The sequence below is a fragment of the Phocoena sinus genome, chromosome 1 (assembly GCF_008692025.1).
Source record: "Phocoena sinus isolate mPhoSin1 chromosome 1, mPhoSin1.pri, whole genome shotgun sequence".
Taxonomy (NCBI): domain Eukaryota; kingdom Metazoa; phylum Chordata; class Mammalia; order Artiodactyla; family Phocoenidae; genus Phocoena; species Phocoena sinus.
The window spans coordinates 43,639,778-43,666,890 of NC_045763.1; the positions used below are offsets into that span (position 1 = coordinate 43,639,778).

Here is a 27,113-nt window from a genome sequence, read left to right on the forward strand (position 1 = left end):
GAAGTCTACAGTGTCTGTTGACTGGAAAGAGAAATGTGCATTGGATGGGGATTCTGAGGCAGGAGAAGCCCATTCCCATAGAGCCTTCTAGCACCTTTCCTTGAGGCAACACTCTTCCTTTGGAGCTCAGCTCAGTAGAGGAACTAGCCTGACCATCCTGGCAATGTCAAATGCTCCAATTACAGGTTCTCCTGGCACCATATACTTCTTTTTAGCACTCCTCTCCACTGTAATTTTGTATTTATTTGTGTAATTATTTGATTAAAGTCTGTCTTCCCTGCCAAACTGCAAGGGCCACAAGAACAAGATGTCTGGTTTTGCCTACTATTGTGTCTCCAGTGCCTGGCACAGCCCTGGCACATGGGGTGGGGGAGATTTCCAAAAAATACTGGTTGAAAGGGTGAATTTTGTGGGTGACTGCAACATTTTTGACAGAGCACACTGAACGTCAGATGGGAATTTCTAAAAATCCAAATCTCATCTCCTTACTCTGGGTCTAAATCCCTTCCCCGGCTGCCCACACGATGGGGTCCAGGCAACTCCATAGAACATAGACCCTTCAGGATCTACTCAGGTTTCCTTTCCAGTTTCTTCCCTCCCATTCCTCCACTGAACCAGTGAGTTCCAGCTTTGCCTAACTAGTGGTTTACCAAACACTGCTCCTTCACACCCCTGGGCCTTAACCTGATATGCTGATCTTTGCCTGAAATCCCCTTTCTCTTTTATAATTCACAATCTTCTTCAAGGTCACATCCTCGGAAACTTTCCTTGGCCTCCTCTCCTCTGACAAAGTAACTTCTTCCTCTGCTCTTTTATGATTTGGCATTGTATCATCGCACACATCACATTTATTATAGTTACTGATTCATTCATCTGTCTCCTCTTCCAGATTATGAGCGTCTTTTTTTTGCCACAGTGCGTGGCTTGCTTGTGGGACCTCAGTTCCCTGACCAGGGGTCGAACCTGGGCCCTGGCGTTGGAAGTGCAGAGTCTTAACCATTGGCACCTGGGAATTCCCTATGAGCATCTTGAGACCCAATCTTTATTTAGCTAAATCCCAGGCCCTCAAATATAGCATCTGGCACATAGTAGACACTTACTAAGAATGCTGGTGAATGAAACTCAAAGGCTGATTATGTGCTGAGGAGGGAAAACTCACTTAGAACCTCAGGATTGGTTGGAAAAGCACCTGTGAGAAAAGGGTCACCTCTTCTTTCTGATTCCTTTCCATGTTATAGACAAAAGAGGGAGGCCCAGAGCAGTGACAGACTTAAGAGGTCACACAACTAGCAAGAGGTTATCTCTGGGGCCTCCATCCCTGGATCCTGCCCTGTTATATACATGCTCCCCCAGCCAAACTCCTCCATCCCCCCCTCTTCAATTCATTCCCTCCAGGCCAGGTTGGGGGGTGGGGATGATGACACCAGGGACGCAAGTAATAAGAGCTTCTGGGCTGGTTCTCCCCTCACCCTGTGCCCCAACCCACAGCTGCCAAGCTCCAAGCCCTTTGTATTTTGCAGCACCTGGGAGCCGAGACATTATGTCCCATGGGAATGGGAGGAAAGCCGAGGGAGAGAGCTTTCCAGGGAGGTTCAGTGTGGCAAGGAGAAGCAGAGGACTGAGGAAAGGAAAGAGTATTCCGTTAAAGCTGGCTTGGTGTTACACCCATCTGTCCTCAGTAGTACAGACCACACTCAGAGCACCCTATAGTTTACAAGCATTTTTGTTGCATCATCTCATTGGATCCTAAGAATGACCCTGTGATACAGATTTTTTAGAGCCAGAAGAAACCAGTCTTTGAGGTCATCCAGTCTGACTGCTTTATTTTGCACGTAGGGAAATTGAGACTTAGAGAGGTAACTTTCCTAAGGTCATGCAGCTACTTATTTTTTGGTTAGGCTGGGACTCAAATGCAAATATTCTGACTCCACATCCAGTATCCTTTCCAGCACACCATGAATTATTGTCACTATTGATTTACAAGTGAGAAAATTGGAGTCCAAGTGCACATAGGTAGTAACTGGTAGATCCTTGAGGGCAGAGGGCAGGAAAGAGGTCACTGGAATCCAGGACTTCCCTGCCCACTGTAATCCCATCTAACCTTTGAGGTCCAAGTCAAAGGGCACCTATTCTAGGAAGTTCCTTGGGATCCAGCAACATTTTTTCTGGGCCTTCACAGAATGTAGTTGGGCCTTTAATTTAGCCATAGCAGAGCACAGAATATTAGATCTAGAAAGTCCCTGTGAGAGTCATCAATTACACAAATATTTACTGAGCCTACACTGTGCCGGTGAGTAAAACCCACGTGATCACTGCCCTCGGAATTCTCAGACTAGCAGGGAAGCTACCTCACACGTGACAAATCCTGTGACAGGTACATATAGGGTCACTCCCTCCCGCAGATGAGGAATCTGCGCTCAAAGAGATGAATGCCCTGGTTCTTATTTTTAGCTTTGATCTCACACAAAACCCTTAAAACCTCAAATCCTCTCACAGATACTTTCCACTAAGATGTAGGTACTACATTTTACTTCATGCAGATAAACTGAAAGTTATAGGGGTTCCTTTCATTGCCCCTCAATGCACCTGGCATATCTTAGGTGTTCAATAAATTTTTTTGTTTGTTTTTTTTTTTTTTTGCAGTACGTGGGCCTCTCACTGTTGTGGCCTCTCCCGTTGCGGAGCACAGGCTCCGGACGCACAGGCTCAGCGGCCATGGCTCACGGGCCCAGCTGCTCCGCGGCATGTGGGATCTTCCCGGACCGGGGCACGAACCCGTGTTCCCTGCATCGGCAGGCGGACTCTCAACCACTGCGCCACCAGGGAAGCCCAATAAATATTTTTGAATGAATGGATCACAGAACCTATATCAGGGATTTGTTTCAATTCTCATCTATAAATCCTCATTTAGACTGTGGATTTGGGGCTATGCCTTTTATTTCTGTAATAAAAGGAACAATGTCTAGAGCAATACATGGCACCTGGCAGGTATTCCAAAAATACTGAATGAACGAAGGAATGAATGAATGAGAGAAGCTGAGTAATATTATCTCTCTGTTGCCTTAAATAACAAAGAAGACATGCCCCAAACATACTCCTCTTATCAAAACCCCTCCTTTCCTCAGCTCCTCTGAAACCTCGCTTCACCAGTGCTCTCCCTACAACTCCCCTGCTCCTGCTCTGTCTCCTAAACTGGCTCTTTATCCCCTGGGCCCCTTACTTCCAAGTTTCAGATGGAAATTTCCAACTGCTGGACATCTCCACCTAGTCTGAACGCCTTAGACATGTACATAGTTGACTATTAAGTATGACCTATTTCATTTGTGTCTTCTCCAGCTAATATGCCTTCATCAGTACCTGGCACAGATCTAGGCACGTAGCAGGTATTTTAAAGATGTCTCCTGAAAGAACCATCATCCCTAACACCCCAGTGCTTTGGCATGGTCAAATTTAGCATTACAGTTGCCAATCCATTTCCTCTTCAGGCTTTTTGCCTCCCAATTGACATCAGCACCATTCAGAGCATTCTGCGAAGTCTCTTTAGGGAATTCGCTTAATTTGCCACCTGCTGTACACTTTAGGTGACTCACCCAACTCCCCTTCAAGACAGGAAGAAATGGGGGAAGAAGTGATGTGGGAGAGGGTCAGGAGGAAAAAGAGAGGCTTGAAACATACTTATACTATACTTATACTTAAACTATACTTAATATATCCCCAGGTCACAGCAACCAAAAGGAAATGAGAGTCAGGTCTTGTACTAAGAAACTGCTGGTGATAAAAATAGGACCCTTGTCAGGCAATTTGCAGAAGACAAATGGTTAATAAACATATAGTTGATTGTTCAGTAAGTAATCAGAGAAATGCAATTTGAAATAATGATACCATTTTTATCCTATTAAATTAGCTAAAATTAAACTAAGAATATTTTCTTCTTTATGCTTGGATATAATTTCAAAGTATTTTTTAATGAGCATATGTTACCTTTATAATTAAGAAAAACTAAACCCATAATGATTAATAGCAGTTGCTATTATTATTAATAGTCCAAGGAGAAGGAAATATGGGAAAAATATGGAAGATAAATCATGAGTTGATCATCACTGTAGATGAATGATGGTGTTCAAGTACTAGTTAGCCTCCCTACTTGAGTGTATGTGTGTAATTTTCCATTATAAACAGCTAAAAAGAAAAGAAAACTAGTAAAGCCTAAAACAGCATGGCATCTAGGGAGAGTACAAGCAGTTCCATTTTCACCTGAGTGTAAATACAATATTATATGGATTTTAAGATGCCCATTTCTTTGCACGTTTTAGCATTTCTGAAATAAGGATATATCTTATTGATAGCATTTTCAATTTCTGAAACACAGTACTTAAAATAGGAAGTGAGGTTGGAGCTATATCGTGGAGGTATCGAATGCCAGGCCAGGCACTTGGACATTGTCTGGAAGGGAATAGGGAACCACTGAGGGATTTAGTGGCACCCAACATAGGGCCTATTGCCTAGAGGACATTCAGTAAGTGTGTGCTAAATGGTGAGGCTTTTGAGGATGGGGACACTGCTGCTTATGTCAAGGGCCAGGAGACACCGACCTCTGTGAGGGAGGTATTTGAGGCCTTGCTCTCCCCTCTTTGTCGTCTCACGAGTCCCATCTCTCTCCAGCTCTGCAGGGCAAAACCATCAGGTTGTCTGATAAAGCCTTTCTGTCTCCAAACCCCCACATTACTTCCATTTTCCTGATAGTAAGAAATAATTCCTAAGAATCTGAGCCAGCACCAGAGCTAAATAAATGTGAATTTATTTATTTTAAATGTGAATCCACAGGCCTGGGTTCCATGGCACCTTCTGACACAACATCATAAGTCCAAAACCTTGGATGGAAGCCTGGCCCAGAGACCCTCTTATGAACTCATTTCCAAACAGAGACATATGGAGTTGACATATACAGGGTAAGTAAGAGATTAGAATGAACTCCCTAGGACTTCTGGGACTTAACAAGAAAGACAGTCCAGGATCTCCATCCTGCCCTGGGCTGTGTTTTCCCTTTGGTCTCATAAGCTGCTTTCTTTTGGGAGTTGGCCCAAGTCACCATAGCAGACAAGTCCCCTGAGGAACATTTGCATACAGGTGCCAGAGTGTTCTAAAAATAGGATAAACACTCAGCTCCACAAAGCAAATGCCTTGAAATTTATTTACAAGGGAGGGGAGACAATCATCTGAAGAGGGAGAGGGAACCTGTCAGAGGCAGCCTGATGATAGTAAGGGGGCCACATGGTGCAGGCCAGGAGTCAGGAGGCCTGGGTATGATTTAATTCGATCATTAACTTGCTTTGTGGGTTTATGAATACCATCCCCCCACACACTCTGGGCCTTGGGTTCTCCATCTTTAAAACAGCGATATTAGACTAAATGATTTTTAGGGCCCCTTCTAGCTCTAAGGAGTCAGGATAAATAGTAATAATAATAACTGCTAACATGAAATGAGTATTTACCAAGTGTCAAGCACTGTGACAAGTATTTTTCACGCATTATTCATCAATCCTCACAATCAGCTCTTTGAGGCAGGTAGGATAAAGAAACTGAGGCACGAAGAAGTTAAGTACTCACCCAAACTAACAAATGTTGGAGCTGGGAGTTTAAACCCTGTGCTATACTGCCTTCCAGGATGCTAGAATGCTACACTTATTCCTGTTTTTTTAATCCAACAGTTTCACTGCCTTTTTTGCCACCCCTCCCATTTTTTCTCCTCAGGTTCTAACCACTCTGAGCTAATCCCCCAGGTCCCAAACACTGTGCTCCTCAAAGTTTCTTTGCTTTTCTCATGCTGGTCCCTCTGCCTGGATCAGCCTGATCCCCTGCGCTGCTGAACCAGTCACTACTCAGAATTCAATTCAAATGCTTCCTCCTCAATGAGTCACATTTCCTCCAATACCCACAGGCAGAAGTGATGACTGATTGCCATTTGTTGAGACTAAGAGTATGCCAGTTACTATGCAAATTCTTACAACTTTCGGAGAGAGATTCCATTATTATACCCATTTTACAGGTGAAGTTACTGAGACACAGAGGTTAAATACTTGCCTTAGGTCATACAGCTGGTTAAAGATCTGAACCAGACAATCTGACCTCACAGCCTTCCTAAGCCCTTTTCTACCCCCTCTCTAATGAAATATGAATTGCCAAGGTGTTTGTCTCCTCCACCAGACTATAAGCTCTTCTAGTTTTGTTTTTTGTTTTATAGTATTGACTGAACTGCTGGGAGATCGTTTGGAGCAGCATACTTAGAAAAAAAAATCAGCCTAGAGTCTGCCCAAATTGAAAAAAAAAAAAAAGATGAAGTCCCTCCCTCCGTCTAATCTTTCTCTGCCATTTAAATCCCTTTGGGAACAAGACCAAAAATATATAACATATATTATATATATACATATTTTTTAATTCTATACCTTGGCACTATTTCTGTTTCCATCTCAGGGGGTGGGAGAATCACCTCCTCCAAGAAGCCTCTTAAAATCCTCATTCTCATCATCCCCTTAATTTTAGTGTTCTTTAGCACTTACATGTCATTTAATTAAACACAGCAAGCATTAATGAGTGGGTACTGTGAGGGGCAGTGGTAAGAGTATAGATTTGGGGGTTAGGCACATCTGAGTTCAAATTCCAGCTCTGCCGCTTCCTGGCACGTGACCTTGAACCAGTTATCTAACTTTCTGAGCCCATTCGTTAGCTGCAAAATGAATATCCTTTTCTTGGTGTTGTTGGGTAGATAAAATGAAATAAGTGTTGTGATAGTGCTTGGGTATCTGTAAAGTTCTGTATAAACATTAGTCATAATCATTTAATTGACAGTTTGCCCTTGATAATCTGCTGTTCTTCCCCTGGTGCCACATCCAGGACAGGCCTCAGATTCCTGGAGAGCTGGAGCTGGAGGAAAGTGCGAAGAGGGAGGAACCCAAGAAAGCAGGGCTGATTACTGCCCGAGCAAACTTCCGCTGGAAGGAAATTAAAGAGCTAATTATGCCTCTGCTGGTAGCTGGCCTTGGGCTCAATCAGTTGACACAGCAACATGACAGTGGGGGAGGATAGTATCCAAAGGGTACGTTTTCTCTCCCCACAAAATGGCACCTCATGGGAGCCTAGACACAATGTCCAACCTTTGAATCACCTCTGATTTTCTCTATTCACTCTTTCTCTTCTCTCTTACTTCCCTTTTCTCTTCCTCCCCAAGTCCTAGTGGAGAAAACTGAAAGTTTCAGCCAGTTTATGGAACTGTGGGTTCAGCCTGCAGCCCTATTAGAACATTCCCTGCAGAAGAGACTGGGCTATACTGGAATGGCTCCCGAACAGCACTTAATTGTTGCTTGTGGTTAGGTCTCACTTTTTTTTTTTTGTTTTTTTGTATTTTTGTTTTCTTTGCGGTACGCGGGCCTCTCACTGTTGTGGCCTCTCCCCTTGCGAAGCAACAGGCTCCGGACGCGCAGGCTCAGCGGCCATGGCTCACGGACACAGCCGCTCGGCGGCATGTGGGATCTTCCCGGACCGGGGGACGAACCCGTGTCCCCTGCATCGGCAGGCGGACTCTCAACCACTGCGCCACCAGGGAAGCCCAGGTCTCACTTTTTATATGTGGAAATTGTGTGGTCCAGTGGGAATGTTTGGAGGTGAGTCACAGAAGTTTGGGTTCAAGTCTCACATAATCAAGCTGTGTGACCTCTAGTAAAGCACAAGCACTTTACCTCTCTGGGCCTCAGCGTCCTCATGTATATAATGAGGACGACAAGATCCTCCTCAGGATCAAATGAGATCAGATGTACCAGATGATCTGACTGGACTGGTATCCAGACGGCTCTGAGAGGAAAGCAGGGAAGAAAGCAGCATGTCCATTCCACAGAGACTAACCCGAAAGAAACCCCAAGCCTCCCAGCCACTGAGGAGTAGAACGGGCTAGAGGAGGTTCCTGGGGAGGTAAAACTTGATCTGAGGCCAAGAGAAGGGTTGGACATGTCAGGTGCACGGAGAATGCTGGCCTTAACTTTGAGAGGTATAAAGCTCAGCCTGAGAACTCACTTTTATTTTGCAAACTTCTATTGAATGCTTACTCCTTGCCAGGCCTTGTGCTGTGTGATAGAGCTGTAGACAATGTATCAGACCTGGCCCTTGCCCTCAGGGAGCCTGCAATCTGAGAGGAAGACAGGTAAGTTCCAGACACAGTACAACTGGTGAGTGTTGGAAGTAAAGGAGAGGCCCTTAATCCAGGCTCGGGGAGAGGTGGGTCAGGAAAGGATTCCCAGAGGAGGTTATACTTGAACTGAGTCTTTAAAGTCAAATGGAAGTTTGCTGGTGAGAAATAGGGAGGAGGGGTAATCTCTAAGGAGAGGGGGAAGGAAGTAGTAAAAAATTGCATCCTAACTCTCATAGCCAAGAAGAGCCTAAGGAGACATGGCAATTAAATGCATTATGGTATCCTGGATAGGATCCTGGAACAGAAAGGGGATATTAGGTAAAAAACGAAGGAAATCTGAATAAATTATGGATGTCAGCTTATAATAAGGTATCGATATTTGTTAATTAGCACAAATGTACCATACTAATATAAGGGGGTAATAATGGGGGAAACTGGGTAGGGGGTAAATGGGAACTCTCCTCACAATCGTTTGTAAATTTTCTGCAAATCTAAAACTATTCTAAAAAATAAAGTTTGGGTTTTTTTTAAATGCATCCTGTGTTTGGATTGGCAGTTTGGAGAACGCATGGGTGGAGTGTGGACTGCCTGAAGGGTAAGTGACTGAAGATGGGACTGGGAAGGCAAGAAAGGGCCTGGAATGCCAGGCAAGGAGTTTACTGGGTATGGATGGGCAGCCCTCCCTGGGTTTTAAGCAGTGGAGCGACAGTGATCGGAGAGCATATGGAGGGAGGAAGATTGAGGGCAGGGAGATCTACTGGGGCTTCTGATACAGTCTAAGGGGGAGAGAACAAGAATCCGAGGTAGGAAAGGAGCAGAGCGCCAGGCTCAGTTTGCTCTGGATAAATGCTTATGGAACAGAATTGAGGAGGGGATGCATTCAAGAGAAATTTGGGGGATAGAATTAATGGTTCTTATGAACAACTAGATGAGTAGGACAAGAGCTGAGAAGAATAAAGGAGGAACCTCAGTTTTAAGCTGGTGGCAGTGGTTGGGGTGCTCAAGAGAGGGAGCATAGACACCTCCTTGGACTTGACCTCCCATCATCTCCCCTCTCCTCCACCTCCACCCCGGGCCTGAGCTCAGAGCCTCTGCGTCATTAACACAGAGGTGACAGTCTTCACAGAGGAATGTGAGAAGCACAGGCATACAGAGAGGGTAAGAGTTTCCAGCTGTCACCTGGCAACCCAAGGTGTGGGGCAATGGTGCTGGGCCATGGTGTGGGGGAAAGGGGAGTCTGCAGAAGCAAGGAATTATAAATCCTCAGTCGAGTGGCCTCCCCGACTCCTGCCCCTGCCCTTAGCAGCATATCAGGCAGGACCCAAGCAAGCTAGGAGAATCTCTTGCCTTTAAAGGTAACTGGGCATCTTCAGGGGCAGAGCACTGCTTCTCTCTCCATCCCCCACTGAAAATGGGAGTAAAAGGTCCATGGCTCATATCTAATTTCTCTGCTGATGAACTCTACCCTGTAAATGCCATGGCTTCAATCTCAAAAACGGCAGTAACCAAGACCAATCACAACAGTACAGCACAGTAGAACATTCAATAGTGGTAGAGTTATCCTGCTCTACCACTCACTGTGCGACTGTGGGCAAGTTTATTGAGCACCTAATATGTTACAGGCACCGTGCTAGGTCCTTTCCTTATATTGTCTCCTTAATCTTTACTGCACTACTAAGAAGTAGCCATTAATGTTATTCCTATTTTACAGCTGAGGAAACGGAGATTCAGAGACATCATAACTTGTCACATTGCGGTGCCATGTTTTCATTTTACTTCTACCACAACTAAGGAAGCCCCCACCCCTCCTCCCACTCTGCCAGAACGTGGAGCAGCTCCTCACAGAGCACTACATTAAGTGTCAAACCACTTAATGACATACATAGATAGTGATGCCCATTAGAATCACCTGTGAAGCTGTAGGGGTTGGAGAGAGAGGAGGGCTGGTAGAAAGGGAGGGGAGCTAGAAAGTTAACAGGAGATAGTTTGCAACAGATAACCCATCCCTTTCTGAGAGTGTTTCCTTGGAGACGCAACTCCAAGTTTCAGCTGTGACACTGACTGTCAACCACCTGTGAGGTCCCTGGGGCATCACAGGGCAATGGGAAGAATGGAGAAGGCAGTTGACTGTAAATAGAACACAAGTTCTGGCAGCAGACAGCCTTAATTTTGAATTCCCGTTGTTTCATTTACTAATTTTGATAATATCTGGTCAAGTTCCTTAACTTTTGAGTCTTAGTTTTCTCATCAGTTTTGTGCACCATCATTGCAATGACTTAAAAAAGAAAGAAAAAAAAAGGCATGTAAAATACCTGTACAATATATAGTTGCTGCCCAATAATTATAACTCTTAACATTTTCACCATCTATTGCGTGCTTTCTGAGCACCCAAGTCCTTATGTATGTAAAGATATAACAAGGAGGGTGGGGTACAGGGCATGGGGCATACATGGGTTTTGAAGTCAAATATACCTAGATTAAAATCTGGACTCTACCACTTACTATTTGTATGAACTTAAGTAAGTTATCTAACTCCTCTGGACCTCAGTTTACTTATCTGTAAAACAGGGATAATAACAATACCTAGCTCACAAGGTTGTTGTAAGGATGACATGAGTTGCTAAAAGCACTGAGCACAGTGCTGGCCACTAGCCAGTGCCGGCCCCTAGCCAGTGCCACTGTCAGCTCACGCGAACCCTGCGGGAGGTATTATTAGCCCCATTTTACTGGTGAGGATATTTTACATAAATAGTGGTTGCTGATTATTGCCACAACAATTACAGATGTGTGAAATGGAGAGGGAGGCATTCTGAGTAAGAATGGCAGCTCTGCCAGCCTCTGGGCCTCTAAAAGCAGGGATTACGAGGAAGCAAGGCCCAGGACTGCCCTGGCAGTCCAGTGGTTAAGACTCTGCACTTCCAATGCAGGGGGTGGCGGTTCGATCCCTGGTTGGAGAACTAATCTCACTTGCTGCGTGGTGCAGCCAAAAAAAATTTTTTTTAACTCATTAAAAAAAGAAAAGAGGGGGCTTCCCTGGTGGCGCAGTGGTTGAGAGTCCACCTGCTGATGCAGCGGACGTGGGTTCGTGCCCCGGTCTGGGAAGATCCCACATGCCGCGGAACGACTGGGCCCGTGAGCCATGGCCGCTGAGCCTGCGTGTCCGGAGCCTGTGCTCTGCAACGGGAGAGGCCACAGCAGTGAGAGGCCCGCGTACTGCAAAAAAAAAAAAAAAAAAAAAAGGAAGCAAGGCCCTTATCCCTCCTCTCACGACCCCACACAACCACTGTCTGCCCTGGTGCCATCTGTCTGCGTTACAATTTGGTTTGTTGCACTTTTTATCCCTCTATTCATGTGAGTCATGGCAAGAAGCCCAAGTCTCCCAGGCCATCCCGAATTACTGGACTCTGATTCCCATACAGCTCTGTACATCATCTTTTCTAATCCTATCTCCTCCTCTCCCCACTGAAACCTTTCCCTGGGCCTTCTGAAACCCATAGTCGGTCATCAGGAAAATCTCATTTTCCTCAGCCTCTGGTCTGGGTGTTTTCTTCACCTCCCTGCTGTGATCGAAACCTGGTTCTCCTCGAGGACACGGCTTCTCCCAAAGCCTCCAAGTTGATGGTTGCTCCTCTCTCACCACCTTTGAATCTCTGGGCCAGAAAGTGGGATACATGTTATTGCTTTTCACCCCTGCCTGCATATCATTCTCTTTCTCTCCTTCAAAAAACAAAACGGCCTCCAGCTTTGGATCTCACATCATGAGATTATGCCACCCACTCATCCCTCTGCTGACCAGTGAACAGCTCCTGCTTCACTGTTACTCTCTCCATAATTCTTGGTGATTTCATAGTCACAGAGGTGAGCCTTCCTACATCTTGAACTCTCATTCCCTCAAATTCCTCTCCTCCAGTGATGCTGATCTCCACCCCTACCTCAGCCACTCACCCACAATCATGCCCTGCACCTTGTCAGTACCAATAGGAACTTCAACCTCCCACTCTCAGATCGCTAGGATCTTTCTAGCTCATTCTTTCTAGTTACCAGCTGCAAAAGTCTTAAACCTCTATCATCGTTTCACTGCCCTTATATCATCACCTCTTCTCTGCCCAGCTTGAATTCTATGGCCAATTATGACAATGGCTTCCCGCACAACCCCCTGACTCTCTTGGCTCTCTATTGCTTTGTCATAGTCATTCAGCAAAACAATACTTTCATTAGAGCCAGCTAGCTGCCTATTCTATGACTGCATCCACAGAGCAAAACATGATTGGAGGAAAACACACAACCATGCTTCAAATTCATAAATTTAAATTTACGATCCCTAATTTCAAGTGGAGCCTTAATGCCAATCAGCAATCAAATTTTATTTCCCTAGTCTATTCACTCTCCCACCTTCCTCCTCTCTCCTTGAATCTCTACGCCCCTCCCCTAACCTCTCTCAGCTGAAGACCTTGCTTCCTATTCCTCCCAAAAATTGTATCCAAGAGTACTCCCACCAGCACACGTAGCCCCTAGCTGCTCCTGTGGCCCCTCCTTCTGTGCTCTGCCATGTTAATATGGATGCACACTCTGTGCTCCTAGCAAGGACTCGCGCTCTGCTTGTGATCCCATCTCCTCTCACCAATTCAAGGATATTGTCCCAGAAACTCTCTTCTCTCTCCTATAGTGTCAGTTTTGTGTTGTTTCTTTGTTGGTTGCTTGGTTTGTGAATCTCTATTGTATTGTTCCGCCAACACACAAACACGCAGCTACTTCTCCCATCTTAAAAAACAAAAACCGGGGCTTCCCTGGTGATGCAGTGGTTGAGAGTCCGCCTGCCAGTGCAGGGGACACGGGTTCGTGCCCCGGTCCGGGAGGATCCCACGTGCCGCGGAGCGGCTGGGCCCGTGAACCGTGGCCGCTGGGCCGGCGCGTCCGGAGCCTGTGCTCCGCGGCAGGAGGGGCCACAATAGTGAGAGGCCCACTTACCGCACACACACACACACAAAAACCCAAAAACCTCTTCTGACTCACATCCCCCTTCACCTTCAGCTACCACTCAGTGGTCTCTTTTTCCAAAGAGCAAAAATGCTTGAAAGGGCTATGTACACTTGGTTGTCTCCAGTTTCTCTTCTCCCACTCTTAGCAGGCTTTCATCCCCACTACTCCACCAAAACAGGTCACAACAAGGTTACCAATGAACTCCCTGCTGCTAGATCCAGTGGACAAGTCTCAGTCCTCATATAGACTAAGCAGCAGCATTGGACACAGTTATCTCTTCTCCCTCTGGAAAACTCTCTGTTTGGCTGCACAGGTCCCACACATTTCCTTTTCAGTTGCTCTTTTTCAGTCTCCTTCGCGATTCTTCCTCATCTTAGCAGCATCTTCGTATTGGAATGTCTCTGGTCTCCGTCCTTAGAATGTTTCTATCTTCACTCCTTCCCTTGTTGATCTTGTTGGCTTCTTTTAAATACCAACTCTATGCTAATGACTTGCTAATTTATATCTCCATCCAGGGCCTCTGCCCTGACCTGCAGATTCATTTATCCAGCAGCCTATTCTGTATCTCTACTTGGTTATCTAATAGGCATCTAAAACTTAGCATAACCAAAACTCAGTCCCCAATTGTCTCCCCAAATCCTGCTTTCCCTGAAGTCTTCCATATCTCAGTCAGAGGCATCGTCAGCCTTCCGGTTGCTTAGCCCAAACATTTGGGGTCATCCTTGACTCCTCCCCTTCCTTCTCTCCCACATCCAATTCATCTGCAAATCCTGTTAACAATATTTTCAGTGTATACACACTCTCACTACCACCACAGACCACCTTCACCACCACCACTGCTACTCCCCTACTTCAAGCCACCATCATCCCCAGCCTGGATTATTACAAGTCCTAACTGATCCTGCCGGCTTCTGCCCTTTGTCAGTTTAGAATTTATTCTTGAAATAGACATAAGTCTGCCTCAGAGCAATCCTGTTAAATGTAAGACACTAAAATGTAAGACACTAAAATGTTCTGGAATTAGTAATGATGGTTGCACAATTTTGTGAATACTAAAACTCACTGAACTGTATACTTTAAAAGGGTGAATTTTATGATATATGAATTATATCTCAAGTTTTAAAATGTTATTAAGTGCAACATGGATTGGATCCCAAAACAGTAAAAGAACACTAGTTGAAAAACTAGTTAAATTCAGATAAAGTCTATAGCTTAGTTAATAAAACTGTACCAATTTTAATTTCTTCCTTTTGACAAATGCACCATGGTTATATAAGATGTTAATCTTAGGGAAGTTGGGTGAAGGATATATGGGAACTCTCTGTACTATCACTGAAAATTTTCTATAAATCTAAAATTATCAAAGAATAAAGTTTATTTTAAAAAATATTTGTCAGATCATGTAATTCCACTGCTCATGAGATTCCTCCCATCTCATCCTGAGTAAAACCCAAAGCCTTCAAAGATTTTTTTGATGAAATTCCATACTGTTTTCCACAGTGGCTGCACCATTTTACATTCCCACCAACAGTGTACAAGGGCTCCAATTTCTCTAGTCTTTGTCAACACTTATTATCTTTTTAATTTTATAATAGTCACCCTAACAGGTATGAGGAAATATCTCCTGGTTTTAATTTGCATTTCCTTAATGATTAGTGATGCTGAGCATTTTTCATATACTTGTTGGCCTTTTTGTATGTTTCTTTGAAGAAATGTCTATTCAAGTCCTTTGATAGACCTACCATATGATCCAGCAATTCTACTTCTGGGTATGTACCCATAAGAATTGAAATAAGAACCTCAAAGAGATATATGCAATCCCATGTTCATTGCAGCATTATTCACAATAGCTGAGATATGGAAACAACCCAAATGTCCATTGATAGATGAATGGATAAAGAAAATGTGGTATAAACATACAATGGAATATTATTCAGCCTTAAAAAAGGAAATTCTGCCATTTGTAACAACATGGATGAACCTGGAAGACATTAACCTAAGTGAAATAAGCCAATCACAGAAGGACAAATACTGCATGATTCTATTTATATGAGATATCTAAAATAGTCAAATAAAAGCAGAAAATAGAACAGTGGTTTCCAGGGACTGAGGGGAGGGGAAATGAGGAGATGATCGATTGGTATAAAGTTTCAGTTACACAAGATGCAATTTCGGACTTCCCTGGTGGTGCAGTGGTTAAGAATTTGCCTGCCAATGCAGGTCTGGGAAGATCCCACATGCCACAGAGCAACTAAGCTCATGGGCCACAACTACTGAGCCTGCACTCTAGAGCCCGCGAGCCACAACTACTGAAGCCCACGCACCTAGAGCCCGTGCTCCGCAACAAGAGAAGCCACTGCAATGAGAAGCCTGCACACCACAACTAGAGAAAGCCTGCGTGCAGCAATGAAGACCCAATGCAGCCAAAAATAAAATAAATTTTTTTTAAAAAAGATGCAATTCTAGAGATCTGCTGTACAACATAATGCTTATAGTTAAAAAAACTGTAGTGTGCACTTAAAAATTTGTTAAGAGGGTAAACCTCACATTAACAGTTCTTACTGCTAAAAAAAAAAAAAAGGAGGTGAGGGGACACAAGGAAACTTTTGGAGTTGATAAATAAGTCTATTATCTTGATTGTGGTGATGGTTACACAGGTATATGCATGTGTCCAAACCCATCAAATTATATACATTAAATATGTATAGTTTTTTATATATCAATTATACTTTTTGGGTTACAAAAACCGAAAGTCTTTACAAAGGCCTCCAAGGCCCTACACAGTCTGGCCCTCCCACTAACTCCAGCCTCATCTCTGACCACTCTCCTGCTCCAGCCCCACCGGGCTCCTACTATCCCTGGAATGTCCCAGGCATACCCCTGCCTCAGGGCTTCTGCACTTGCCTTTCCTTCTGCCTGGAATCCTCTTCCTCCAAATATCCCACACCTCCTTCAGGATTTTATTGAAAAGTGTCCTGCTCAGTGAAGTTCACCATGACCACCTTGATTAAATTTATAAACAGCCCTCCTATCCTATCCTATCCTATCCCCCTTTTCCTGCTATATTTTCCTCCAGAGTGCTTATCATCACAGAACATACTGTGTATTTACTTTTTTATTGCCAGTCTCCCCCTTAAATCTAGGGGAATGTGGGATAGGGGATTCCATTTGTTACTTTCACTGCTGTGTCTGTAGCACCTAGAACAATGCTTGGTGCACACAATGTAAATATTGCTGAATGAATGAGTAAATAAACGAACAAACGCATAGAAGTTTGTTGTGGCTGGAATGGCTACTCCACACGGGATGTGGAGCAGAGGCAGGAGCTGTGGCTGGGAGATAAGGGAGGAGTCCAGTCATCTCACAGAAAGACCATCGTACAAAGCACATGGCAACTCACCCTATCCCCTAAAGTCTGCCCCCATCTCAGCCTATGTTGACCCCTCCCTTGGTTGGAATGTCTCTATTATACCCTCCTCTCTTGCCTTACCCTGCAATGCCCCCCACTTTCCTCCCAGAAGCCTTTCTTACCCACTCTACCCAATACTGAACTCTTTCTCCTTGGCATTCTACTGCATTCACTCAGCACCACACATCTGAGCTCTTTATGGTTTTCTGAATCGTTTTCTATCCCCAGCTAAGCAGCATGTGCCATCAGGGCAGGGCTCTGCCAAAGGGGTCAGCCATCAACCACTGCAGACTCAGCTCAAGACTCAGAGAAAGAATTCGGGTGGATGTTCCTCAGCTCCTAAAAAGGATGCAGAGTCTAGCTCAGATCACATTCAGACTTCCAGTTGCCACAAATCAACCCTTGAGAGTAACAGAGTTATTAAGAATAAAGGCTACCAATTAAGGATCATTTACTATGTACCAGGCACTAGGCTAAGGATTATCTTGTATTATTCTCTCAACAACACCAAGTAGGTAATTACTAAAATTATCTTTATTTTAGAAAGAAGAAAGTGAAGTACAGGGAAATAATGGGACTTGAACAAGGTGATAGTGGCAGAAGTGGGTTTGGAGCATAGGATTGGTTCTCTCCAAAGGCTGCGCTCCTGACAATGTGCTGCATTGCTTCTTGAACATACAAATAATTGCAGGGATGTCAGCACACTGCCGCTGAGTCAAAAACTGAGATCAGCCTGGACCACAGAGCTGGATGAATGAGACGGAGAGCCTCTGAGGATGTTATTACATGCTAGAGCCAACTTTCATTACCATAAAGCCACCTCCTCCATGGAGGCCTTCCTGATGCTCTCAAGCTTAGAGGGAGCATTCCCTCTCTGAACTCCTCAAAACTTTCTGTACCTCTCTCAAGGCATCATTCATATCTGTAGCATCGTCGCTATTTGTGTACATGCTATATCTCTCTTACTACGTGAGCACCCCCTTAGAGGTTGGGATGTTGTCTCACCAATCCCTGCAGAGCCTACCACAGTCAGGCACAAAATGGGTCCTTGAAAGCAACTGTGATTTTGCGCCTGTCTTTTCTTTTGCTTGTAAAGATCTTCCCCAACATTAACCTGAAATACTCTTACTCATTTGCCAACACCCAGTTCAAAGGCCCCCTCTTTTGCGAAGCAGAAAATAACTTTTCTAGGTAGAGGTAGCAGCTCCTTTGCCTGTGTTCCCACAGCACTTTCTTCATCCCTTTATATCACTTATGTTGTATTGTAGCTGTTTATTTGCCCTATGATGACAGTGCCTGGCACCTAATAGGCATGTGACACATGTTTATTGAATGAATGAATGTGCAAATTTCTTTTTCCCCCACACCAGTTTGGGTGGAGGGAAGGCAGTGGTGGCCCCAAAGTGTGGAGGCCCCTTGAATAGCCAATCAGGATTGCTGGTTAATTCATTTGCAAATTACAAAGGCGGACTATGCCTGCAATTCTGATTTGACCTCCCATAGTCTTTGTTGTGATTTTAAAAATCAGATTAAACCTCCCCAGCAGCTGGTTCCTACCGGCTTCTTCGGGAAGATGAAAGTGTCAATGTGTCTCTGCAGCCACACCAGGAAACTTGCTGCCTAGAAAAATCAATTCTGAATATTGTAAGAGCTAAGTACAGGATGCTGTACTCAGCAAGTATTTCCATATTCCTGGAGCCACAGGGACCTGTCGCAGCCCTCATGTTCCTGTTCAGCCTCTGGCCTTTTCTGTGCTGCCCATCAGTCTCTCTGGGTCCCCATTATGTTCTGGTGGCCAGATTTCAACTTCCTGAAGGTGGCATAAGGAGTTTTGGAATGAGCCCTTAGTAAGTCCTATCTCTCTCTGGACCTCAGCCTCCTCATGTCTAAAATGAGACTGAGATGTGGTAAGCTCTAAGTTCACAGGCTCGTTGGCACCTAAGAAGATGACAGGCATTCTCAGCAGATAGTCTTAGCCTAAGACACAGACAGTACCTGTTTCAGGGAGTTAGCAGAGGGGGCTATCATTAGAGAAGAGGGAACCTGAGTTAGAGCCTTGAAAAATGGGGAGAATTGATATTAGATCATTTCCATGTTATTAATGGATGCTGTGGTAGTCAGAATAATGGTCCTCCAAAGATATCCATGTCTTAATCCCCAGAACCCTCTGAATATGTTACCTTGCATGGCAAAAGGGACTTTGCAAATGTGATTAAATTAAGGTTTTGAGATGGGAAGATTATCCTGGATCACTCAGAAGAGCCCAAGGTAATCATGTGGGTACTTATCAGAGAAAGGCAGGAAGGTCAGAGAGAGAGAGAAGTTGACAGAATTTATACCGCTGGCTTTGAAGATGGAGGAAGGGGCCCTGAGCAAAGGCATGCAGGCAGCCTCTAGCAGCTGGAATAAGGCAAGTTAATGGATTCTCCCCTTGCCCCCAGAAGGAACACAAATCTGCCAACACCTTGATTTTTAACCCAGTGACATCCGTTTTGAACTTCTGACCTCCAGATCTATAAGATAATAAATGCATGCTGTTTTAAGCCACTAAATTTATGGTAATGTGTCAGAGAGGCAATAGGAAACAAATGCAGATGCCCATTAAACAGTTGACCAATCATGTATAATAATCCATTATTATATATTCTTAAATATACAAGGGAAAAGTCAATCTCTCTTGATGTCCCAGTTTGTTTCCCTTAACAGAACAAGAGAATTATGTTACTCATTTTACTTCACTTTTGGAGCTCAGAGGTAAATTCATTCTCACCAGTTCCTGGAGAGCAGAGAATGTGTCATATTCATATTAACTTCTCTAGCCCCATTGTCTGGCATAGTAAATATTTGTTAAATGACTGCTCAAGAGCCACAATCCTCCTTAGTCTGGGTTTCTGGTATGGCCTTTCCCCACATTCCTAAGCTCCATTACATTTTATTATACTCTTATATTGTTGGTCCTAAGATATAGGTCTTTGACATTCCCAGATTTGATATTCACGTTTTAATATTTATAAGTGATTCCAAAGCCATGTGGCAACCTAAATGTCATCGAGGCAGCTATGTGGGTGGTTGGCTAGTGAGTGAAAGAAACTAGCTGACTACCAACAGCCTATTTCACCCTAGTCTTATTGTTCTCAGCTCCTGGTTATGTAGGGAGTCACTCTCAACACTATAGAATTTAGGATTTCCACGAAACCCCCTAAGACTCCTCCTATTTTTCCCAGATTTCATCATTCTGCCCAACCTCTCTTTGGAGCAAATACTTACTTCTATTTCTTTAATTATAAAAAGAGCTGTTGGAGAAGGGAACCTCCTTTCCCCCTCCATGAAGAAGACTGTCCATGGAGATCGAGGCTTCTACTGTAGGCCTAGGTGGAATGTTTCAAGCCTTAAGCGTTAGTAAGTCTGGGCCACCTGGACTTTGACCCTGGGTGCATGTTGTAGGAGCTAGTGGCAGCTAGCCACTCATGTCGGCCTGTGATTGGGTCTGTATGTCTATCTGACTTCAGAGTGAAGTATTAGCCAGCTCCAATTCCCTGAAGACTTGGGCCATGTGCTTCATCCTAGTTTTATCACTAAGAAGGCTGTCGCATTACTCCCCATCTCTCTGACTCTGGTATCTATCTCTCAATTGGTTCCATACTTAAGGGGCAAAGACAAGGAGTATCATTTCTTGATCTCCCTAGAACTTTAATAAAAACTACTATTTGTTTAGTGTTTACTCCATGCCAAAGACTACGCTGGTGCTTTATACACATTATCTTTTCAAAATCATCACCAAAGGGAATTCCCTGGCAGTCCAATGGTTAGGACTCCGCGCTTTCACTGCCATGGACCTGGGTTCAATCCCTGGTCAGACACGGAGATCCCGCAAGCCTCACGGTGTGGCAAAAAAAAAAAAAAAACATCACCAACACAACAAAACAAGTAGAATAATGGAGGTACATGCGAGCACCGTAGTGACTGAGGGTTTCAGAAGAGGGAGTTGCAGAGAAAGAAAGAGGATGGAGAACAGCAATACCAGGACAAACCCAGGAGTGAGGACAGTGGCCTTTAAATCCTTCACAAAACACAGAGTTCTCAAACTCTCGACAGAAAAATGTTAGACCAGCCAGTCCATTCCCCAGTCTCTATACAAGTAACCCCGGACACATGAGACACTCCTATCTTTAAAGTCTTCTTGACAAGAAGGTCACCAAAAAAAGCCTCACTGGTGGGAGCAAGAAGGAGGACATTCTGTCCTTCCACAGTGGAGGCCCCTGTCACCACGTCCCCTGACAGAGACCAGGCCTGGAGTGAGCTGGTGTGGTGAAGGTCATCAGCCTTTTAAATTGTGAATAGAATTGAGCCTGACCCCAGCTGCATGGGGGGTATGAGACTTAAGTCACAGTTCAGTGATTCCTGAGCTCTGTGACTCAGTGCTTGAGTTTGAAACAAGTCTATTTTTTTTCCTTCACGGCCCTTACCACAGATGAAATTAGATATTTTTCACCCATGTACTTAGTATCTATCTTTCCTGCTACAGCGTTAACTCCAGGAGAGCAGGAAGGGTGTTTCCCCACTGCTAGCACAATGCCTGGTACAGAGGGACTACCAGATGAATGTCTATTGAACGAATAAAAGAATGAAGTTTACTGTTTGGCTCTGCACAAGTAACTTGACATCTCTGGGCTCAACCACCCATTCTTTAAGGAGATGACTACCTCCCTGGGTCAGAGGGAAGGTGGGAAGACACAAAGAATGATTTAAAGCACGTACAGGAAGAATTCACATGGTTGACAATATCCACAGTCCTTCTGATCTACTCAAAACTTCATAGTTGCCCTTGGGCTTTCCTTTCCATATCCTCCCTTGAACTCCACGACATCCCATGAGGCAAGAAGAACAAGGATTATTTTCTCCTTCTGATAGTTGGGGAAATAGGTCCAAATAGGTCCATGGAGGGGAGGGGTTATTCCAGATCACACAATGACTGAACTTCAGGGAGAGCCAGGACTGGACTGCAGGACTCCACAGTGGTGGGTCAGCTCAGTCATCCCACAGACCCCCGGATCCTTCCCTTGGCCAGCACCAGACCCAATATCCCCTGCAATGGGCCCCACATGGAGGTAGTGGAAGGCCCTCTCCCACTCTTCTCTTCCCACGTGTCTCCAGGAGTTGCTTGGCAACAAGCACCCAAGCAGTAAGTGGCCTCTAGTCAAGTGTGTTGCTGTGGCGTTACCAATTCTCCCTCCCTCCACACCTGTGCATGCTCTCACTCTCTATTAATGAGATTTGTCCCCTACCTTCACCTCCCCACTAAGATTCTCTTCTCTATTCCACAATAATTAACCTCTCTGGACACAGAGGAGACTCTCAGGGACCTATATGGCAAGGGATCCCAGAGAACAAGGCACTACCAATACCATCATGATCCCCCAGAGATGACAGAAACTCCTTTTGTGAATGGTCCTGCTCAGTGATGCTCATAACCTCCTCTTCTTCCCTCTCCAGCTTCCACCCTGACAATGACTTTTTTGAAATCCCCTGGGAGAGATAAAATGAGCTTGAAAAATTTACATGAACACTTCATACAGTGCTAGTGAAGCCCTGGATGCTGTTGAGCACTTCTGGAATCACAGGTGGGAAACCTTGTGAGGGAACCCAGTTACCATTTGCATGAAGATCAGGCGGAGAGAAAGGACAGAACCTAACATTTATTGTATTCCTACTATGTGCCAGGCACAATACTATGTTATCATGTAGCCCCTCCCTCAACAAACCTGTGAGACCTTTACAGTTGAGAATATTATCTATTCATAGAAGTAAAGTGACTTACCAAAGCTCACACAACTTTAAAAAATCACAGAACTCTCAGAGAAGTAAATATGTATAAATAGATGTGTATAAGAAGATACGTGTTCCTCCCTCTCCCTATACAATTAATTAATCATCAAATTCTGTAAATTTTAATCTTAATTCTCTCTCCTCATTTCCATCACTTATATCATTTTATCACTTTCTCAGTGTTATGTACCAAATGTTTGTATCCTCCCAAAATTCATGTGTTGATGCCTTACCTCCCAGTGTGGCTATATTTGGAAATGGGGACTTGAAGGAAGTAATTGAGGTTAATTGAGGTCATACGGGTGGGCCCCTGATCTGATAGGATTAGTGCTCTTGGAAGAAGAGACTCCAGAGAGCTCGCTCACTCCTCTCCAGTGTGAGCACCGAGGAAAGGAAGTGTGAGCATACAGCAAGAAGCCAGCCATATGCAACCCAATGGGAGAGCTCTCACCAGACATCAACACCGGCTGGCACCTTGATCTTGGACTTCCAGTCTCCAAAACTGTGAGAAAATTAATGTCTGTTGTTTAAGCCAACTAGTCTGTGCTATTTTATTATGGTAGCCTGAGCAGACTAATACATTTAGTAACTTACCCAAACCACTAGTTTCTTTGCCTCATATCCATCTACCCTCCCAAACTGAAGCCAGAAATCTTTCTAAAATGAAAATCTGACTTTGTTAAAACCCTTCTATGCTCCCCAATGCCCGTGGTAGTCGTCTCCAAATTCATACCCCTGTAAGAAAAATGTAGGCACAGCATTCACAGTATTTGCATATTTACTTAGATTACATATACATATATATTATACCTACTTCTGTACACAAATGATATTAAAATACATTAAAATAACAATTAAATGTTTACATTTTAATGCATATATGAACAGTACAGAAAATTTTTATTTTTTGCTACAGAAAAGCATGCATGCACACACACACACACACACACACACACACAAAACCCGTTGCTAACTTTTTTTTTTTTTTTTTTTGCGGTACGCGGGCCTCTGACTGTTGTGGCCTCTCCCGTTGCGGAGCACAGGCTCCGGACGCGCAGGCTCAGCGACCATGGCTCACGGGCCCAGCCGCTCTGCGGCATGTGGGATCTTCCCAGACCGGGGGACGAACCCGTGTCCCCTGCATCGGCAGGCGGACTCTCAACCACTGCGCCACCAGGGAAGCCCACTAACTTTTTTTTTAGCAAAAGCAGTGTGATTGACTATGTCAGATCTAATTAGATTGTCATTGATTTTACCTCAAAACATGGCTGACAATGAACTTGTGCTAGGTGTCAGGGAGATATCAGTCTAGCCATTTTCTGTGCTCACTTAGGCTTACGATAATTAATATAGTCTTCAATCAGAGGTTTCTTGGTAAGACTCTTTTAAATCCACATATCCATCATGGAGGTTCATTTAGTTAAAATGAGGTAGTACAATCAATAAATCCACTTAACTAAGCACAGGAAAACTGCAAAAGTTCACAATGGGCTGAAAATGTATAAAAGAGTGAGGGAGCCACTACTGCCAACCCCTTAAAGGGAAGAGTATCTCCTCCCACCTGAAGATTTTTTGAGTGTAGGATCTGTGAGCACCAAATGTGGAGATCAAATGAAGATATCTATGTCAATCCATATTGTAAATATTAGTAAACATTTATTTTATATACAAAGACACGAATAAACTCTAGTAAGTTTCTTCAGTGCCCTAAGGAATAATCAGACATGTACCCTCTGGCCCATTTCAAAAACCTTCTATTTGTTGTCCATGGTCTCCCTGACTCCCAAGCCACCACCTGACAGCCTCTCCAGCAAATTTCTCTCTCAGCATCCCCTCCCTGCTCTTTCACAGCCTTGCTCCATTATCATTGTATTGCTCACCATGCCCCAAATATCCTTTGCTTTCAGCCCCCTCTGTGCACTGGCTGCAGGGAGGATGTCAGACTACACAAGTGGAAGCACTGGGCACAGAACAGGTACTTAATAAATGCTTATTGATTCTCACCATGTGGTAGCTAAACTAGATCAGTGGTTCTTTAATTTTAGCCAACTTCAAAACCACCTGGAAGGGCTTCCCTGGTGGCGCAGTGGTTGAGAGTCCGCCTGCCGATGCAGGGGACACGGGTTCGTGCTCCGGTCCGGGAAGATCCCACATGCCGCGGAGCGGCTAGTCCTGTGAGCCATGGCCGCTGAGCCTGCGCGTCTGGAGCCTGTGCTCTGCAACAGGAGAGGCCACAACAGTGAGAGGCCCGCGTACCGCCAAAAAAAAAACAAAAACACCTGGAAGACTTGTTATAACACAAATTGTTGGGCTGTACCCCAGAGTTTCTGATTCTTTGGGTCTGAGGAGAGACCTGAGATTATGCATTTCTAACAAATTCCCAGTGATGCTGACGTTGCTGATCTGGAGACCACACTTCTAGAACCAATGAACTAAATGGAATGCGTAGCTTCTTGCATTTCTAATGGTTTGATTCCTCAATGCTTTTAATAGAGACTAAAGAAACAAAATGAACTTTTATCTCTATATAAAGTAATACTTAACATGATCACTAATGAAAATATGAGCTCTATAAGACCTAATTGCACAGTGTAGAGAAAAGAGCACATACTTTAGAATCAGAAGATTTGAGTTGGAATCCCATTTTGTAGCTGCGCGGTCAACCTAAGGCAAATTAATTACTCTCTGAGTATCTGTCCCATGGGGTTGATTGTGAGATAGTATTAACACATGGAAATAATTTGTAAAAAGAAAAGTACTGTATACAGACTATACTAATAACATATATGTACAATGTATTAATGTTGAGTGGACTGATAATAAATATATTTTGAATACTTTAAATCACAAATTTCTGAAATTTCTAATCCCAGTGCTAATTAAGTATAGAAAAGTATATGATGTACATGTTGCTATATCATCTCAAATACATATAAATTTTATTAGTACCACTGGTAAATACCAATAATAGTAGCTGTGGTGGCCAATTTCCAAGGTAGTCTCCAATGATCCCCACCTCCCAGAATTCATACCCTTGTGTAGTTTCCTCCTACGTTGAATCAGTGACCCATAGAATACTCTAATAAGAGATACTGCCACTTCCTGTTTGGTTTCTTGGATCTCTCCCCCTAGGAGATGTCATGAAGACACTCTGTGGAGTGAAGCAGATCTGTGGAAAGATCCACGTGGAAAGGAATGAAGGCCTCCTGCTAAAGCCAGTGCCAGACATGGGAGTAAGCCACGTTGGAAGGTAATCCTCCAGGCCCACTCAAGCCTTCGGATGACTGTAACCTAAGCCAACATCTGGCAGCAACCTCATAAGAGACCACAAGCCAGAAACCAAGCCACTCCCAAATATTTGATCCACAGCAACTGTGTGTTAATGAATTATTATTGTTGTTTTAAGCCATCAAGGTTTGAAGTGATTACAGAGTGATAGATTATGGATACAGTAGCTAACATTTATTGTGCATTTATTATGTTCCGGGAACTATGCTAAGCACCCAACAGCCCTATGACATAGATGCTATTATAATCCCCAAAGAGGAAAGCGTGGCCCAGAGAGGTTAAGTAATTTAGTCAAGGTTCCATGACTAGTTACTGGCAGAACTGAAATCTAAATCCAGGTCTATAACTCCAAAGCCCAGATTCTTGGTTACTCATCCATATAAGCCAGGATAAAACCTTTTGGACAGTTAAGCAGCAGAAACACCTGAGTTCCCAGAGGAGAGCAAAACTGTATAAAACCAACAAGGGATAGGCCAGGGGCAAGATACACAATAGCACTGGTGCCTAATGTCATAAAACTCAGAAGTTCTAAACTGGCCTCACCACCCAACCTTTGTACAAGCAAACGAGTCAGCTCTTGGGACACTTCTACCCAAGATGCTCAGGACTCACCCAAATCTGCAGCTTCACTCGCTTCTCGTGGCAGTAGACTGTCTTCACCTTAAAGTCAATACCCACGGTGCTGACGAAGGCTGGGGTGAAGGTGTCGTCAGCATAGCGGAAGAGGAAGGATGTTTTGCCAACACTGCTGTTGCCAATGATGAGCAGTTTGAACATGTAGTCAAAATTCTGGTCAGAAGCATCTTTGACTCCGGCTTTACCATCAGTCACTGAAGCCATCTGCAGGAGAGACCTGTGGTCACTCAGGAACACACCTCCAGTGTCACCCTGGATCACCTAACTTTTAATGGTCACACTGCCCTGCATACACTCACTCCACGCCCCAGCATCACTGAGGAAATACACACTACTCAGAGTCACCCCCTCACTGCACCTGCCCCAAATGTTCTCTCAGGATTGGGGTGGAGCCCAGCTCCTCCCATTCATTCCTTCAGCAAATATTTACTGAACACATTGTTCTGGGTCAAGCCCTGTGCTGGCCACAAGGAATACAAGTATGAATCAGACATGGTGTCTGACCTCTGAGTGGCCACAGATTAGAGTAAAAAACTCATAAACACAGAGTAATAAAGCAGTGGATAAGTGATAAGACAGAGGGAAGCCTTGGCTGAGGAAGCCCATAAGAAGTATCTAACCCAACCTGGAGGCATGGTGGGCAAGGAGAGGCTCCTGTAGGGGTAGCTCCTAAGCTGAGTTTGGAAAAAAAAAAAAAAAAAAAAAAAAGGCCAAAACAGCAAGTCAAAACAAGGGAAGCAATCACAACGACCTCATACCATCCTCCACTCTGCTGCTAGTCGTCTTTGTTTGTTT

The 27,113-nt window shown here is 44.3% G+C and overlaps 1 protein-coding gene across 1 annotated transcript in view; it reads right to left on the minus strand.

The window, feature by feature from the left end:
• RAB3B (RAB3B, member RAS oncogene family) overlaps positions 1 to 27,113 on the minus strand; it is a 58,449-nt gene that overhangs the window by 23,778 nt on the left and 7,558 nt on the right. The window contains exon 2 of the mRNA XM_032640271.1: positions 26,295 to 26,522. Within this exon, the coding sequence (XP_032496162.1) occupies positions 26,295 to 26,522 (228 nt within the window). The remainder of the gene's footprint in view (positions 1 to 26,294; positions 26,523 to 27,113) is intronic.